General features: G+C 39.5%; 7 protein-coding genes across 7 annotated transcripts; 2 read left to right on the forward strand and 5 right to left on the reverse strand.

Annotated features, from left to right (window-relative positions):
- Positions 1–104: 104 nt before the first annotated feature.
- Positions 105–2340, reverse strand: LOC104817981 (protein CURVATURE THYLAKOID 1C, chloroplastic). Its single transcript, XM_010547396.2, has 7 exons — positions 2131–2340; positions 1897–2003; positions 1292–1392; positions 975–1061; positions 772–834; positions 616–653; positions 105–516 (listed from the first exon to the last, which is right to left on the reverse strand). The coding sequence occupies exons 2-7, from the start codon at positions 1994–1996 to the stop codon at positions 462–464; spliced, it is 444 nt and encodes a 147-aa protein (XP_010545698.1). The 5' UTR covers positions 1997–2003; positions 2131–2340; the 3' UTR covers positions 105–461.
- A 359-nt stretch (positions 2341–2699) lies between these two features.
- On the forward strand, positions 2700–3530 carry LOC104817982 (photosystem I reaction center subunit VI-2, chloroplastic-like). The gene is made up of 3 exons (XM_010547398.2): positions 2700–2873; positions 2968–3094; positions 3218–3530. The coding sequence occupies exons 1-3, from the start codon at positions 2743–2745 to the stop codon at positions 3395–3397; spliced, it is 438 nt and encodes a 145-aa protein (XP_010545700.1). The 5' UTR covers positions 2700–2742; the 3' UTR covers positions 3398–3530.
- Positions 3531–3627: 97 nt separating this feature from the next.
- On the reverse strand, positions 3628–4644 carry LOC104817983 (dynein light chain 1, cytoplasmic). The gene is made up of 2 exons (XM_010547399.2): positions 4205–4644; positions 3628–4023 (listed from the first exon to the last, which is right to left on the reverse strand). Exons 1-2 carry the CDS (start codon positions 4340–4342, stop codon positions 3877–3879), a joined length of 285 nt encoding a protein of 94 aa, XP_010545701.1. The 5' UTR covers positions 4343–4644; the 3' UTR covers positions 3628–3876.
- A 751-nt stretch (positions 4645–5395) lies between these two features.
- On the forward strand, positions 5396–9143 carry LOC104817984 (protein disulfide isomerase-like 1-6). Its single transcript, XM_010547400.2, has 12 exons — positions 5396–6031; positions 6460–6589; positions 6811–6976; positions 7164–7282; positions 7424–7504; positions 7585–7674; positions 7789–7860; positions 7971–8039; positions 8207–8287; positions 8390–8527; positions 8679–8732; positions 8831–9143. Exons 1-12 carry the CDS (start codon positions 5511–5513, stop codon positions 8927–8929), a joined length of 1620 nt encoding a protein of 539 aa, XP_010545702.1. The 5' UTR covers positions 5396–5510; the 3' UTR covers positions 8930–9143.
- A 43-nt stretch (positions 9144–9186) lies between these two features.
- On the reverse strand, positions 9187–11120 carry LOC104817985 (ras-related protein RABG3d). The gene is made up of 7 exons (XM_010547401.2): positions 10961–11120; positions 10732–10758; positions 10512–10611; positions 9973–10119; positions 9785–9865; positions 9539–9684; positions 9187–9438 (listed from the first exon to the last, which is right to left on the reverse strand). The coding sequence occupies exons 1-7, from the start codon at positions 11011–11013 to the stop codon at positions 9372–9374; spliced, it is 621 nt and encodes a 206-aa protein (XP_010545703.1). The 5' UTR covers positions 11014–11120; the 3' UTR covers positions 9187–9371.
- A 312-nt stretch (positions 11121–11432) lies between these two features.
- Positions 11433–15084, reverse strand: LOC104817986 (proline-rich receptor-like protein kinase PERK15). Its single transcript, XM_010547402.2, has 8 exons — positions 14633–15084; positions 13716–14219; positions 13348–13434; positions 13186–13256; positions 12728–12804; positions 12447–12594; positions 12181–12342; positions 11433–11970 (listed from the first exon to the last, which is right to left on the reverse strand). Exons 1-8 carry the CDS (start codon positions 15021–15023, stop codon positions 11674–11676), a joined length of 1737 nt encoding a protein of 578 aa, XP_010545704.1. The 5' UTR covers positions 15024–15084; the 3' UTR covers positions 11433–11673.
- A 1614-nt stretch (positions 15085–16698) lies between these two features.
- LOC104817987 (60S ribosomal protein L37-3) lies at positions 16699–17895 on the reverse strand. The gene is made up of 4 exons (XM_010547404.1): positions 17816–17895; positions 17564–17699; positions 17132–17233; positions 16699–16947 (listed from the first exon to the last, which is right to left on the reverse strand). The coding sequence occupies exons 1-4, from the start codon at positions 17816–17818 to the stop codon at positions 16904–16906; spliced, it is 285 nt and encodes a 94-aa protein (XP_010545706.1). The 5' UTR covers positions 17819–17895; the 3' UTR covers positions 16699–16903.
- Positions 17896–17915: the final 20 nt, after the last annotated feature.

Consider the following 17915-nt stretch of genomic DNA (forward strand, 5'->3'; position numbering starts at 1 on the left):
ACTCAAACACGATACTAAAGAAGACTTCATAAAAGACAAACTTTTGTACCCGGAACCAGAACCAGAAATGACTTTCAGACCCAAACTTAGGCCAAAGCAATATCTTCATGAACCAGATGATGCTCTATAAAAACAACAGAGCACATTCCCAGGTTCTGGCTTTAGACCTGTTTGGTCATTAATCATATATTTACATCGAGCAAGAAAGTACGGGCAGTGCAAGTACACCACAACGATCCGTGAAGCAATTCATGGAAAATACTGTACTTAACCACAACCAACAACATACTTTCCCATAAGCTTACAACCACAACCATCCACTTCATCAATCTTTACATCATAATCATTTCGCATACACATACTATAAACTGCAACCGGTACCAACATGAAATCTTCCATTCACGTTGCAATACAAAATTCAACGTCGAAACAAGCGTTTCCTCACCTTTGAAGCATACCATTCACTGGCCTAGTATATTTGATATCGTCTTCTTAATGATTTCAGATAGCTCCTCCCTGAAAATCAGCTCCAAGAATTGAAGATTTGCATAAAACTTTGCATCTTCATTTATATATATACATGGCATATAAAAAAAATGAGATTGCATAGAGTACCTGTCGGGTTTGAACAAGAGATAGCGATATGTGAACCACTGCAGAAAAGGAATATGCTAACTAGTTACGATATGGAAAATAAACCCAAATGAAAAGCATATATGCTTTTTCAGATCAAAATTTGATGAAATGCATATATAAATCGAAGATGCACACCGTGGAAAACAATATGCCAACTAGCTCCAGCGCGTTTGGGATGACGGGCAACTTGTCTATTGCCTGTTCATATTAAAAAAACACGATCAATACCATTGTCCATATGTAGAAGGATAAAAGGATGGATAAGAAGACTGTGTTACAAAGCTAAAGATGAAAAGAAAGAAAGAACCAAAGAGGCAGTAATAGACATTTTATTTTACCGTGACAATGTTCAGTGATGCCCAGAGGGCCACTACAGCAGCAAATCCCAAGCCGATAATCCCTATCCGATCTTCAGAATTTTCCCACTGGTTTTTTCAAAAGATGAACCGGCGAAATACAAGACAGAAATATGCCCATCAGACTGAGGAATGCATATACATATATACACACATATATATGTTATCTGAACACAGAGTTCTCTGAAATCTGAAAACCATACAAATTGGTATCAGAACCGAGTGGAGGGGGAGAAATTGTGGAAAGTCACAAACATAAACTGTGACGGGCAAAGATACTACAGTGTTTTAGAGCTTACAACATTCTGAACAGACTTAACGACGGATAGATCAGTGGATGACTCAGAGCTCTGGCCACTTGCCTTCACCCGGAAACCGATACCAATACGGTTCCGTATGTCTACAAGGCAGCATGAGACAAACAATCACATATCCTTTCCTTCAAAAAACCAACAACGTATTTGATTATCTAAATCTACAAATCTGGATTCCCAAACATTAGCCTCATTAAGAGCAATGGCAAAGCTTTCCATACTCCCAACAATGAACAGATTGATCAGGAAAAACATACAAAAGGCAATTGCCAAATAACCTCGAATGTATAATAAAGAGAATCACAACCACAAGAGAAATTCTTATAATAATCTTAATCCTAATCACAAGTTGTAATTTACAACCGTGAGCAGGCTGCACCCGAACCCACCCAGCAAACAATCAGACAAAAATCATACGCCCACATGAAAACAATCGAATGATTCTTACAAGGATGAACACTTCAACGAGATCAACACGTCAACTATAATGTTCATCAAAGTTGCCTCTGCAAGTAAAAAGGTTCCACTTTTTTTTTTTTTGGTTGCCCCAACAACACAGAGCTTTTCATATGGAACAAAGTCAATCGTACCTCGAGGAGGAGAAAATGGGAGTTTCCGAATGGTTGCGAGAAGGGACTTTCTTCCACTGAGCAGTAATGGCGGAGGCAAGCTTGCAGAGATGGAGGCCATCGTCTTCCTGAGTATTCACAAGGCGGAAACCAAAATCAGAGCTGATTTCATCGTCGGGGTTCAGTATAACCAAATCCTTCAATACCCTTTCCGAAGAAAAGAAGAAAAAAAGGAACCAAATTCTTCAAACCCACCAAAAAAGATGCGAACTTTTCTTCCCCGAGACTGAGAATTAGACAGCGTAAGATTATCTTCGGCTCGACAGTCACAGAGGCTCAGATAAGACTCACCGGCTGTTTTTTTTTTGGTGGTACCGAAATGGGTGGTTCAAACTTCAAAGGGACTAAACTGAGAATCTAAGATACACAAAGCTCAAAGGAAAATTGGTTATCGATGATTAATCTATATTTTTTATCATTTTAATTTTTTTTGAAACATAGTATTTGTAGGGCAATTAATGTACACATATATATCCAAAATCAAATTCTAAATTGTCCAATAAACAAATGAAAATTTTAACATATAAGAATTTTATTCTGCTGAATTTTTCTAAGAATTTTGCTTTGAACTTTGGAGTCGCTGGAATAAAATTCTCTACAGTCCATTGGCAGCTATAATAACGGATAAGCTTATCTCAGCCATTTCCACGCGGCACATCCTGAATGGCACTCCAAATCTAATCGGGAGAAACCCAGTTCGCCACGTGTCAGGACAAGATCCATGAGTGAATATCAGAAACCCCTCACCATATTACACAACTCCAAGTCACAGAACCAATCATTTCGAGTTACTTGAATCGAAATCAAATGGCGTCTCTTACCACCGTCGCCGCCGTTCAATCCTCCGCCGCCGTCAACGGCCTCTCCGGCAGCTCCCTCGCCGGAACTAAGCTTTTCATCAAGCCCTCTCGCCAGAGCTTCAGACCCAGATCCACAAGGTAAATGCATGCTTCCATCTTGCGATTCTTTAATCTAATAAAAATATGTAGAATTAGTTTTTGAGTTTTTTGGTAGCTTCTTTTGTGAATCTAGGGTTGGTGCCGTGGTGGCCAAGTATGGGGACAAGAGTGTGTACTTTGACTTGGAAGATTTGGCAAACTCAACAGGTCAATGGGACTTGTACGGTTCTGATGCTCCTTCTCCTTACAACCCTCTTCAGGTAATAACTTCACGTGCATGATTCTCTCGTCAGTTCGGTTCACTGTCTCGCTTTGAATTTGGTCTGAAACTGCACATGAACTTTTGAATCATGCGAATGATTGATCTCTCTGTACATATGCAGAGCAAGTTCTTTGAAACTTTCGCAGCTCCGTTCACAAAGAGAGGATTACTGCTAAAGTTCTTGATTTTGGGTGGAGGCTCAACGCTGGCTTATGTGAGTGCCAATGCCACTGGTGACGATCTTCCCATCAAGAAAGGCCCTCAAGAGAAGCCTAAGCTTGGCCCTCGTGGCAAGCTCTAATCTCTCCCTCTCTGTCTGTTGTATTCTTTGTCTTAGTTTATGCACTGCTTCTTCTTCTTCCTTTCTTGATTTCTGTATTCCTCAAGAACAAGGCTGAAATGTTTTTGTGTGCATGAAAGGGTTTAGATATTTACTGATTCCCAATTTCAGTATATGATTACAACTTTGTGCTATCATTTGGACGGCAATGCAAGATCCGTTCAATCACTGTTATTCATCGCATGAACACAAAGCAGAAACAAAGACTTCACAATTTATTGGAAAAAAAACCTCTAGAGTCTTTGGATCATCAGCATCTATCTACAAAAAAAACACACACCTAAGATTAGAAGAAGAAAACAGCTCCTAACCCATCACAGCTACTTCAATTCTACAATCAGAAACCAGAAAAAGAGATGTTGATTCGATCGATTGAGGACTTTTCAGTTTCGTTTTTCCTCCTGAAACTTTCTCGGGAAACAAACAGACCCCTGCAGGTTCTAGGGGGTAGAAGCCCCTTTGAAGATGAGAAACTTGAGGGTCTCCAGTTGGAAATAGATGAAAGTCCCTTTGGAATGTGTGAAGAAACACCCAAAATTTGATCCCACCACACATTGCCATCCACTTTCGTACCTCTCATCAAATTCCTGCTCGAATCCAAACACATTTGGAATCACAACCGGGACAAAGACACAGGAGAGATTCAAGAATCTTCTCAGACAAATGATTCAAACCCACAATGCCAAACCACATTAAAGACTCAAATCCTGTAAAAAAAAAAGTAGAGGAATTTGCCAAAAGAAGAAGAAGAAGAAGAAGAAATCCTACCTTCTTGATGTGGCCAGCGATGGATTTGCAGTCAACCACATCGAAAAGATCTAGAGCTTGATACGCAAATGCCATTGCTTGCATCTGCATCTTCAACGGCATGTCTGTGTCTTCAACCATTGCCTTCCCTTCTAACATCCTCTCTCTCTCTCTCTCTCCCTCTCTCCCTATCCCCCTCTCTCCCTCTCAGATGTTGTTGAGAGATGAAAAGATGGAGCCTTTTGATCTGATCTTATAAAACCCAGAAAGGATACAAAAGACACCTTCTTTACGGAGACTCCAAAACAAAAAGATGATAATCTTTGCTTCCCGACAGTTTCTGCGGTGAAATTTTTGGAAAAAGTATCGATTCTGTCTTTTTTTAGTTTTTTGTCAGATAGTTCACGAAACCCTCTTTGTATTATAAGATATAACCTCGGCTTTTGGGAAGAACAAAGATCTTTTGAGACGCGGGTTTAACAGCTGATCAAGGAGGATTTGGTCTTAAATAAACGGTGCGATGACTCACCACCAAAGTCATCTTGTCTCTTTCTTACGTGTGTCCCTCTCGTCGTGTCGACGTTATTGGATAACGACGCAGAGGCTCATCATAATAATAATAATATAAATAACAATAATAATAATTAATAAAACTCCAAGAAAGATGTACCTTGGGAACTGTGACAAGGCTCCAGAATTATCGTACATTTGTCTGCTTCTTTCGTTATATGGGCTCAGAAAATGATAAGCCCAATAACTTGTAAAACAATTTTTGAAGTTAGCCCAGTCAGTAGTCCGGCTCAAGAAGATGCACAGCGTGAACATATATATATATATATATTATATATATAATATGTAATTAATGTGATGATTCAAAAAATAAAACAAATGGATATTGTATTTACTAATTTGTGATTTTGTGGAATATATTTATTGAAGATGAATAGTTTGCCTTTGGTATTTGGATGATGTCTATCAGTGTGCCGATCAAAAAAATATGTTTTTAGTAATATAAGATTTTGATAATAAAAGAAGACATAGATTACAACATCTGCAATTGCAAATGCTTGCAATTGATGTATTTCCTAAAATGTGCAATTTTTTAAACGAAAATTTAAAGAAAAATGCCACAAATTTGTCCTTTTTGGAAATTTCATAAATTTTTATTACAATTATTTTGACTGTCCAAATCTGGACTCCCGCCGTAATTCTTGGTGGGATTCCGACCACAATAACCTCATAAACCCCGGATCTCGGCCAATTTCATTACAATCACCTTCTTGATCAGATCGATCTTCAAAAATTGGACGAAAACCCATAAACGATCATGTCGATCAAACCAAAACCCTCTTCCAAATTCTTCATCTTCACCTTCACCCTCCTCTTGCTCCTTAGTTTCTTCATCACCATTGCCCGTTCGTCGGATGCCACCGTCGCCAGCGATGAACCCAGATGGGATGAAGAATCAGATGATCTGGAGCAGCTCCTTTCGGTGGACGAAGAAGTCCAGGAGGAGCGACCGGAGCAGCAATCGGAAGCGGAAATGGTGAGCAGGGCACAGAGGATCGTCCTCGAGCTCAACGGCGACAACACGAAGCGCGCGATCGATGGGAACGAGTACGTGATGGTCCTAGGTTACGCGCCGTGGTGCCCGAGAAGCGCGGAGCTGATGCCGCGATTCGCGGAGGCGGCGACGGCGTTGAAGGAGATGGATAATCCGGTTCTGATGACGAAGATCGACGCCGAGAGGTACCCGAAGGTCGCGTCGGAGCTCCAGATCAAGGGCTTTCCGACGCTTTTGCTCTTCGTCAACGGCACTTCTCATCCTTATACCGGTGGATTTTCAGCGTAAGTGTTCCTAATCTGTTGTCGATTACGAGAAATTACGAGTTTCGAAGAAGAGATTAAAGGTTCTAGTGGCAATGCTATGAGTCTGGATCTCGAATCTGGGTTCAGTGATCAGTTGATGAGTCTGAGCAATTATTAGCAAATTCGTAATTTCCTCTTCTGGTTTTAGGTTGTAAATTAGCTGATCATAGTTTGATTAGGCGGAGAGAAACGAGATTGGGACGAGTTATTTCATGCATTCCTGTGCTTATCATCATCCTGCGGCGAGAACAACAATTACATGTTTGTTCTCAAGCTACAGCTTTTGCCTTCTGTTCTGACCCTGAAAGTGCTTTTGGGAGCGAAAAGGGCTTTGGATTCGTGTGAGTTTCTGTTGAGATCTTTGAATGTCTTTGAAATTTGTCACACGTTGGTCTCATCATATTCAGGGAGGATATAGTCATCTGGGTGCAGAAAAAGACCGGTGTGCCTGTCACTAGAATAAGTTCAGTTGATGAAGCCCAAGGATTTCTGAAGAAGTATCATACTTTCATTGTTGGCCTCTTCAATAAATTTGAGGTATTTGGATACTGAACCTTCTAACCGATCAACCAACTCCTACAAAACCATCATCTTGTAGTTTTCGTAGAACTCTTCGAGTTAGATGTCATGTTTGACTTGGACAAACAAAATCACACGGATGTGTTAAGCGAATCCAGTAGTTGATGGCACTTTTGTGGCAAAAAACAGCTCATTTGTTTGGTCAGGACTGGTTTAATTTTGAAATGTTGTTTACGAAGGGTTCTGAACGTGACGAGTTTGTAAAAGCAGCGACCTCGGACAATGAAATTCAGTTTGTTGAAACAAGCAACACCGATGTTGCCAAAGTTCTCTTTCCTGATATCAAAACCGATGACGTTTTCATTGGAATGGTCAAAAGTGAGCCTGAAAGGTACACTGCATATGGTAAGCCTGCTAATTTGAAGTGGTAATATTTGCACAAAAGTTATTCTTTCAGTTCGTATCGTTGGGAGAGAGAGTGCATGTTTTATCCTTTGTAGAATTCATTTTGCTGTGACAAATTTGGACATTTGCTATTACCTGGAACATCACCAATATCATTATGTTCAAATCCTCTGTATTTCTCATGCAGATGGGCCTTACAAAGGGGAGAAGATACTAGAGTTTCTGGACAACAACAAGTTTCCATTGATTACGAGATTGACCGAGACCAATTCTGTTAGGGTTTACTCCAGTCCGATCAAGCTTCAGGTGAGAATTTCCCATTTCGATTTGGAACTAGTGTCAGGTTTCTTATTGTTATGCTTATTTTCTAGTCCCGGCCCGGGATTTTTCTGGTTAAGTAAACATTATTGTGAATTAAAGAACTTTTAATTTCAATTTTTCGGTTAGGTTATGGTCTTTGCCAAAGCTGATGACTTCGAGGGTCTTGCTCAGCCGCTCGAAAATATTGCAAGAAAGTTTAAATCTAAGGTTCTTCCCAATACTGAATCTTGAAGATTAGTGGGAGTTACTCTGTAAATCTTTGTCTTACATTCTTCTTTCCCATGCAGCTTATGTTTATATATATCGACATTGCAAATGAAGACCTCGCTATGCCATTCTTGACCTTATTCGGGATAGAAGAAGCAAATAAAATTGTAGTAAGTTTTCCGATAAAAGGATTTGCAGTTTGCGGTTTATAGTTCACAGGGGGATATACTTTTTGCCGAAACTTCCAGCCTATGTGACAAATCTCCACTGTCCTTTCCTAACAGGTTGCTGCATTCGACAATAATCTAAGTTCCAAGTATTTGCTAGAATCAGGCCCATCACCTAGCAATATAGAGGTACAACTCTCCAAAGCCCTTGGTCATTTTTCTTTCTTTTCTTCTTCTTTTTGATTTCGTCATTTATAAAAAAATGTTTACTATGAACTCATCTGAATTTGCAAATCTAGGAATTTTCTTCTGGACTCGTGCATGGAACTGCTTCGCTTTACTATAAGTCACAGCCAGTGCCAGATAACGTGAGTACGGAAATCTTTTCTCTGTTTCCCAAAGGATGATTACAGTGTGACATGATTGGAACCGTTCCGAAACGGTGTTATCAAATATCGGCCATGGCAATATGGCGTAGCCCTTTTTTGACCTTCCGCCGTTTCTTTTACCTTCCTCCTTTTTTTGAAATTTGCAGCAAAATGCAAGTGTATTGGCTGTGGTCGGGAAGACTTTTGATGCGATGGTCATGAGCAGCCCCGAGAATGTTTTTCTCGAGGTTTGTCATCTTGAACACAATCTTTTGATTGAATGATTTTTTCTTAATTGTTTCGTATTTATAAATGATGTGAATGGATCGTGTATGTCATGGAAAATTTAGGTGTATACACCATGGTGCATGAACTGTGAGGCAATGAGCAAGCAAGTAGAGAAGTTGGCTAAACACTTCAAGGGCTTTGAGAACTTAGTCTTTGCAAGGATAGACGCCTCTTCAAACGAGCATCCGAAGCTCCTCCAGGTAAAGTAGATGCAGATTTCTTTCTCATGCCGATACCGAGTAAAACTTTAAACCCGAAACCCTAAACAGAAAACGAAAACAATGAGCAAAACCCTGAAAATCACATCGTATCGGATGATTGAAACGGACGTTTTGATGGTTGATGCAACAGGTAGATGATTATCCAACAGTCTTGCTCTACAAAGCCAGAGAAAAGGAAACACCGGTAAAGGAAAAAAAAACCATTTTTGATTTCGTTTCGGTGTCTCCATAGATTTGTCTTTGCAGAATGGACATGGAGTTCTGACCATTGTTGATGTGCAGTTGAAGCTTTCGACGAAATCAAGTGCAAAGGAGATGGCGATTTTGATCAACAAAGAGCTGAATGCTAAGAAGGAACAGAGTGCTAAAGATGAACTGTAGATGCTCTTAGGGATTCCAGTCGTCAAAAACGTTCCTGGAAATAGTTGAATGAGAGAGACTTACAAGAGGTAGAAATCATGAGATGTAACGTTAAGTATATACTTTTTTATTTTTTTTAAATCCTTTTGACTTTTAGCAACTGTCGCAATTTTTGCAAGAGTTGGGTGTGGTTTTTTCCTTGGATCGGTATTAAATGGAAAAAAAAAATTAGATATTTGAATTCGTGTTTAAAAAACAAAAATATACGACAGGATCCATCAAACCAAAATAAAAAAATGGACAAGTATGAAATTAATCGTGAAACATACAAATTCTGAAATGAAACAACGGAGCATATGTTATATGTATACACGGCATGTCAAAAAAAAAAAAAAAAAAGGAACAGAAAACGACTAATTTCAAAGCATGGAAAATTTCCACAAGCAAACATTGGCAATCGTTTTCAGCATTCACACCCTGTGGATCTTTGTTGCCGAGCACCGGCAACATCAATGGTGTCGGGGAGGTACCTGCCATCGTTAAGATATTACAGTTCATCCAACCCGACCGAAATGATACGATATAAGAATCCGAATGTGTAATGGTGTGAAGTGTTGAATTGTGACTTACACTTCTTCTTCGGGTTCATTCTTGAGCGCATTTTTGGCTATGCACTCGAAAGCTGCGTCCACATTGAATCCTTCTTTGGCCGACGTCTCGAAGTAAGGAATGTTTCCCTTTGATGCACACCATGCCTTTGCTTTCTTCTCCGAAACCTTACCGTTCCAACAAAAAACAAAAACCGAGAGAAAGAGTTTTCTTAGCTTTTACTAAGTAATCAGGGGATGAAAACCACAAAGCAAACATCCTCCTCACCACTCGGCTCTTGCCACCGTCGACGTCTATCTTATTCCCCAAGACGACAAACGGGAAGTTCTCGGGATCTGATGGGCTTGCCTAAACATCGATACCATGAAGAACAACACAATCAATCACATGTTTTTATTCATATCACCCCTTCCAAATCCTAGGTTTTTGTTGGACCAATGGGCAATGCAATTTACCTGGATCAAGAACTCTTCCCTCCAATTGTTAAGGTTATCAAAAGATTTCATGACATTGACATCATAGACAAGAACACAACAATCCGCACCTCGGTAGAACGCCACCCCTAAACTTTGGAACCTCTCTTGCCCGGCGGTATCCCATATCTATTACAAACAACGAAACAAGTTCATCCCTACTCGTTAACAATCATAGATTACACCAAAAAGGCTCGGAATAAATCACAGATGGACAATCTGTTGTATGATCTTCAAAGGATCTTATTACAGGACAACATAAGAAGACAGATTGTGACAAAATTCGATAAACTCTTCATCCGATTGGACTTAATTTAACCAAAATATCTCACCTGAAAAGCTCGAAAATTCAGATCAGAAACACATATCATTTGATACAGAAGATGCCAACTTTCACCATCGAACATGAAACTAGAGGATAAGCGACAATGCATGTGCAGTTCTTGAATCTGATGGTTACATTTCGTAATAAATTTTAAATAACAATGAAAGCCAACAACGCGTGATATAGTTTCAAGTACCTGCAAAGTAAATAACCTGTCATCAATCTGAACCTCTTTCGTCAAGAAATCGGCTCCAATCGTCGCTTTATACTGATTGCTAAACTTGCGATTCACAAACCTAAAATGAAAAAGAAAAAAAGAAACGAATCCGCAGATTAATTTACAAAATCTGATATAAAAGGAGAGCAATAAACATCAAATCGAAACAGAATCCAAGATCCAAGTAATGAAAACTTACTGATTCATCAAAGACGTCTTCCCGACCCTATCCGAACAGAGGATTGAAAAAAATGCCGATCAGTGACGAAAACAAATCAATCATTGGACCGAGAAACATCGTTCTCATACGAAAATCGAGAACGGAGATCCATAGAAATCAATTAAGGAAAACCCAATTTCCTCCCCATTATAAAAAGAATAACAAAGCATGACGACGGAGAAACGAGATTCAAATATGAGGAAATTACCCACTGTCGCCGAGAATTATGACCTTCAGGAGGACTCGCCGGCGAGACGCCATGGACGGAAGCTTTCGACGAGCTGATTTCTTTCCTCTCCTGTGATTTTCTTTTCTTTTCCCTCGTTTTCAGATGGAGAAAAGGAGAAAGTACAGAGTATATTCCCAGAATTGTTTTGAGCCACCTAATAACAGCGATGATAGTGTATATATATATTTCCAAAAGTACCCCTCCGCTCTCACTTTTTTAGATTTTGTGACTAATAATATGATATTTAAAAATTATTTTCCCACCCAACCATAGCTTAAATCGAAAAATATGATATTCAAAAAATAATTCAAACGATGTTTGGCAATAACAAAATTAAATTTATAATCAGATACATTAAAAAAAATAAGCGTGTCAAAACTCATTATCTATGTATACACACCCTTCTGCCCAAGATTCAGAAAACGAATTCAACATTCATACGCAAATCACAAAGAATGAATTTAACCTTTTTTTTTTTTGGGGTTTCAACAATGCTACAAATAAATACACACGTGGGAATATATCAGTTTCGGACCAAAAGCTCAAGAATTCGAACACAGACAACAATGTCGAAGAAGGAGTGTAAAGAGATGGTGCTAAAACCCTAAACCCTAGACAAAGCCCATTTACTTGGAATAAGTTAGCACCTCTTTCACACAGCCAAACGTATACCTGAGTTGAGTACTTCATCATCAAGAGGAGCTCTTCTTCTTCTCGGATCTTTCGGGTTCCAGTTCTCGGGTATTTCGAGGGCCTTCGGTGCTGGAGGCAGACGGGTTTTGGCCGTTGTCGCTGGTCACTCCGCTGAATTCACTGCTTCCGAATGTTTGGCTTTCAAGTGCCATCTTCTTGAACTTTTGCAAGTCTTCCTTGTACTGAGCCGAGCTATAATCTTCACTTCCATCCATACTGTAAATGGTGCTGTGCCCGGGTGCGCTTCCTTCAGTTAGATCATCTATCGACATGTTTCCTTCTAATGCCCTTACTATCTGGAACGCCCCCAAAAAAACACAGAGTTCTCGACTGTTAAAACCAGATTCTAGGCCTATGTCGGTTTAAGACCAAGACTTGTCTCTGAATCTTGTCCTAAAATACCCTGGTTTCATAATCTAGACTCCCCCTATCATGATTCATCAAGAAGTTCTCCAGAAAAAAAAAACAAACTGAAACGGGAAACCTATGATTTTGCTCGGGAGTACCTGACTCATTTTTGGCCGGCGCTTTGCTGAATGGCGCACGCTGGCAGCAGCACAAGCAACCATTCGTGTCATTTCACTCGTGTCATAATTTCTCTCCAACTTTGGGTCAACAAGAACGTCGAAGTTTCCATCACTGAGAACTTGCATCATCAGAGGCTTTGCCTGATCCGTGTAAAGAAACTATTTCAGATTCGAGATTCCTTATCGTAAATCCAATATGAAAAAAAATGGATTTTTTTGGTATCAAGGGAAAACAAAAGACAGACCCAATCCACTATGCTATCATCAGCGAAAGGTTGTGCTTTATCAACAGGTCGGCGTCCAGTAATCAGTTCAAGCAGCACCACCCCGAAGGAGAAGACATCGGATTTACCAGTGAGCTTACCTGAAGCAGCATATTCTGGAGCCAGGTAACTGCACTTTGATGAATTGATAAGTGTCATGAATGCACAACAATAGAAGGATATAGAAGACGATTAGACTACGATAAAAATAAATTTAGATGTCACAGTGGACTATGGTAGCAAATGGTAGGATAGATTCGTACCCAAACGTTCCCATTATCCGAGTCGAAACATGAGTATCAGTGTCTAAGGAAGACTTGGCAAGTCCAAAATCTGCCAACTGGTAAACCAGGCCCGACATTATTAGTACAGTTGAAAATTTGAAGTTATGAATGTATTTCTTTGATGCAAACTAGAGCATAGTTACTTTACAAGGATTTGAATAGAATTACAGAGAACTACAATCTTTAATTTTTTTTATTACATGTCTCCAGCAGTAAGCTTGAACAACAATTAGCATGTTCAGTTGCAATTTGCATAAATAATGAGGGAGTTAGGCATAAACGCTTAGCGAAATTAACAATTTTGAAAGAAATGTTGTAAGTGGTGATGCAATTCAATTACAAAACTGAGTAGATCAAGATTTTCTTCGGACAAAACTCGATCAATAATCAATGGGGATTGACGAAAAGGAGGATATAGAGTCCATGTATGAAAGTACCTTCGCCTCAAAGCTCTCATCGAGTAGAATATTTGCCGCCTTTATGTCACGGTGTATGATCCTGGGGTTACCTGGAACACAAGCCAAATCTCAGAAGAAAGTTGAAACAGACAAATAGCATTGCAAATTGCAATAGTTTATATAGCATGGTACAATACTCACAATCTTCATGCAAGTACGCTAACCCTTTTGCTGCACCCAGTCCAATCTTCATCCTGGTTGGCCACTCCATTACAGGTCTTCCCTTCTCTGTAATGGTATCAAGGTTATGGGACGCGGAGACAAGAAACCAGTTGAAAGTAATAGCATTGATTTCAAAGTCTTAAAATGGTGTTTTTACCATTTTAAGACTAGTTCATGGTGGCATCATAAGAGACCCTTTCTTGTGCAACTTTTCATAAGTTGTACAAAATTTCAACCCTTGTTTGTCATTATAGAGGTGACGGATCAACAATTATTATTTTTCAACATATTTCCTTCTCTGCAATCTCACCCTAACCGAAGCAAATAGATTGCAAGAAAGCACTCACCATGCAAATGATACTCCAATGTCTTATTCGGGACAAACTCATAAACAAGCAACCTTTGAGAACCAGTCATGCAATACCCGAAGAGAGAAACAAGATGTCTATGATGGACACGGCTGATGATCTGGATTTCTGCCTGAAACTCACGTTCCCCTTGTCCGCTCCCAGCTTTCAGCTGTTTAATCGCAACAATCCTCCCGTCTTGAAGGGTGCCCTTGTGAACGTAACCAAACCCACCTTGGCCAATAAGGTTCATGTTCGAGAAGTTACTAGTAGCCCTAGACAACTCCTCGTAGGTGAACATGCTCTGTGAAAGTCCCATATTCATTGCAGGAGACTGAGATTCACCCGGCGGTCTGTCAGACCCTAAACTACTACTCGAAGGAGGGGGATCCATTGATGGATACATTTGTGGAACTTTGAAACCTTCCCCAAATCCTGGAGGAGGGGAAGGTTTGGGGAACGTGCCGATTTCTGATATACCCTGATGCCATTGCTGAGGATTACCTACACAAAATTGGAACACGTTTACTCTACCGAAACCGATCACTTGCAACAATGGGAACCCCAAGTTAAATTCTCAACAATGATAATGCAACAGGAGAGCTAAAAGTTTGGAAAATTACTAAGAACACCACATCTTGAAGCATGACAACAGAGAAAAGGAATCAAGCTGTTCTTTCTCAAGTTCAGACATGAACATCAGATTCAATACGACAGAAACAATCACTGAGTTCAAACCTCACAAGAAGCCAAAGCAAATACAAACAAAGGAATCGAATACTAAACAAGTATTTAATAATAGATTTTATAATTAATTAACTGAAACTCAGTGAACATAGTCAATACTAAAAGAACTGGAGTTTGAAATTCAAAAACCCTAGATTCTCGGAGAGAGATTAGCTCATCGCCTGATTCACCTTTCGGACCCACTGAATCTGACGAGGGCCCGCCATTGCAGGCCTCGACATCCTTCCTCTTCTTTCTCTTATAGAAAAACACGAAGATACCGACGGCGACCAACACAATCGTAGCACCAAGAATCACGCCAACGATCAGACCCGCCATTGCTCCACTCGCCAAGCCTCCTCTGCCACCGGATACATTCGTCGCCGGAGTATACGAAGATCCATTAGCCGTCGCCGGTGGCTCCGAGTTCGTCCCGTTATCGAAGACGGAAGGTGAAGGCGGAGACAGAGTCGCGTTGGTCTCACCCGACGGAGAGATCACCGGGAGTGGAGGTGAAGAAGAAGACGGAGCAGTGTCGTTTGGCGGCACCGGGAAAACCACCGGAGGAAAGGCCGACGACATGGACGCGCGCGTGTGTGCGAGTGTGTAGATTCTTTTTGAGTGGGGGGGGGGAGGAGACCGCGTCATAGGTTTCACATGGCGAGGTGACTAAGGATGACGAAGGCTTTTTTCAGTTCGTGGGTCCCACTTAATTATCCTCCTTGAAAATTATCATTTACTAATCTTATATGATAAATCTGCATTTATTATCTGCATTCCAATGAATGGAAAATAAATATTCACAGAACCCTAAATTAAGAACTAATTTATAATTAATTACGCTGATTAAGGTTCTAATCTAAAATGAATTGAGAACTAATTTAAAGTCTCCCCACCAATTCCATGTTATATTTTTTCATTCTAAATTTATAATTCTAAAAGGAAGTGATGTTAACTTAGAATTTATAACTTGATGTGATATATAGTATTTTAGAAAAATTGCAATTATTTTATCAATTTTTCTTCACCAATTATTTTATCCATTAAAATATGCAAGAAATGTTTTTTTTTAATATTTAATATAAATATATTATTTTAATTTAAAATGTTTTCCGATCTATATTCGCACTATATATTTTAAAAATATTGCGAATACTTCGTTTGGTACTATCACAGCTTTATGGTGAATAAGTACCATAAATATTCCACCAAAAGTTTCATATTCGAGTAAAAAGACACAATTGCTTAAGGTATTGTGCTTATACTTTATATATATATATATATATATATATATATATATATACACATACAGATTCCCCATGGTGCAAATAAAAAAAAGTACATATAATTTTTCCGCATGCGTTTGAACATAATCTATTTACAGTGGAAAAAAAAAAGATAATTCTCGCGTCTGAAATTGCATGTCCCATGTCTTGAATCCAACCTTCGTTTTTTTTAAAGGAAAAATCTTTTGTTGGTCCCAGCACACTGGTTTATGACAAGACCTCTCAGGCAGGCTTAGAGGAGATTGTGGATTCGAAACCCGGTTATAGAAACTCTCATTCCTGATCAGTTTCGGCTGATTTATCTATTCTGCGTAGTTTACCAGCTGTTGTATATGATCAGGGTTTACTATCCGCGATACCGATTGTCTGACCCGAGGGTTGTGGGGCGATGCCAGATCAGACCGAAGGAAATAAAAAAAAATAGGGAGGCTTTAATGGGGAGAAAAAAAAATATACGAAACTATTGCGGGAGGAAATGCAAAATAATGTAACATTAATGTTGAAGAGTTTTTATTTCCTTTTGGATATTCATTGTTTTTTAATTGTTAATTATGTCTTTATCTTATTTATATAATATATAATGTAACTAACAAATTATGTCATGATTTGTGAATTGAGTGCATATCAATTAATATGGCAATTATGGAAACCAGAAATTGGATGTAACGACCAATGGGTCATAAATTTCTCCATAACAAAATCCAAAAGGCAGCAAGTTTACTTGAAGACTAAGAATGCTAATCACTTAAGTTGCATTCTTACCTTTTCACCATTTGGTAGTATTATAAATTATATATATATCAAGACGAGATACAAAAAAAGAAAAAAATTCGTAAAATTATTATAAAAAAAAACTATGAATGTTAATATATCAACGTTACTTAAATTTTACCAGAAAATGCCACATTTCCAATCTGTATCATGCAGCCCAATAGAAGATGAAATCTATGATTTTTTTTTTGGGCAAAACATGAAAAAAAAAAACCCAAAAGAATGATGACAAAATGCAAATAGTAATTCCACTTCTGTCGAAAAACAATTGAAGGAGAGGATAACCCAAGAGAAACATGCTTCATCAGCTCCCCATGAACAGCAGTATCCATCATAAGAGAATCAAAATTACAAAAAAAAAAAATTACTCTTCCCTGTGAAAGCTTCAAAGCTCAAACGGCTGGCTTAGGCGGATGCTGCTGCCTTGTTCCTTGGCTTTGCTTCCGTACCTATGAAACAATACATGTAAAATCCAATAAGCCGCTTGTGTTGCAGTCACTTTCCAAAGGGCAGACAAGAAGAAACACTTCAGAAGATTATCCAACAAGAATCGTGTCATCGAAACAAGAATCAAGAAAATCCAGAAGATTATCCGACAAGGATCGTGTAATCGAAACAGGGAATCAAGAGTACCTTCTCTGAAACCGGTCTTGAACCTGCGAGGAACATGGCGGAGATACCTCATTCTTCCTGTGCCAGTCGTCTTCCTCCTGATGGCCTTTACACTCCAGTTGTCTGCAAAACCCAAACACAGACGATGTAAAATCTCGCTTGCACAAACATCACAACCCTTACGCACAAAAAAAATGCCAACTTTGTGGAGAAACGATGAAATCAGGTGGCCGAATTCCACTAGAAACAACGTTTAGGTTACCGATTCGCTAAAACTAGTAAACACGGTAGTCGATGAGCTGATTTCCCTCTTCTCTCTATATACTAGTAAACACATTAACCGAACAAGAACCTTCCGTCGTCACCCAGATATCATTTCGAAACTACCCAGAAGCTCCATTCACATCCTAAGGCTCACACACACAAATACAGAGAGAGAGAGAGAGAGATTACAGGTTCTCTTGCGAGCAGCCGGGAAGGCGCAAGCGGAGCAGCGACTCTTCTGGATGTGGAAACTGCGGCGTCCACACCTCACACAGAGAGTGTGCGTTTTGTTCCTCCTTTTTCCGAAGCTTCCCGTTCCTTTACCCTGAAATTCCCCAAAACCAACATCACGTAGTAGACCATCGAGATTGAGATCAGAAATGCAATCAATCAGCAAAAAGCAAAACCGAATGTCGAGGAAGAAGAGGAAGAAGAGATCACCATCGTTGCGGTCGCGAGAACAAGAAAAACCCTAGATTCCGGCTTCCAGTCGAACCAGAAAAACTACATATGAAGGGCATGGTTTTTGGGGGGGGGGGGG

Source organism: Tarenaya hassleriana, unplaced genomic scaffold (assembly GCF_000463585.1).
Source record: "Tarenaya hassleriana unplaced genomic scaffold, ASM46358v1 Cleome28, whole genome shotgun sequence".
Lineage (NCBI taxonomy): Eukaryota > Viridiplantae > Streptophyta > Magnoliopsida > Brassicales > Cleomaceae > Tarenaya > Tarenaya hassleriana.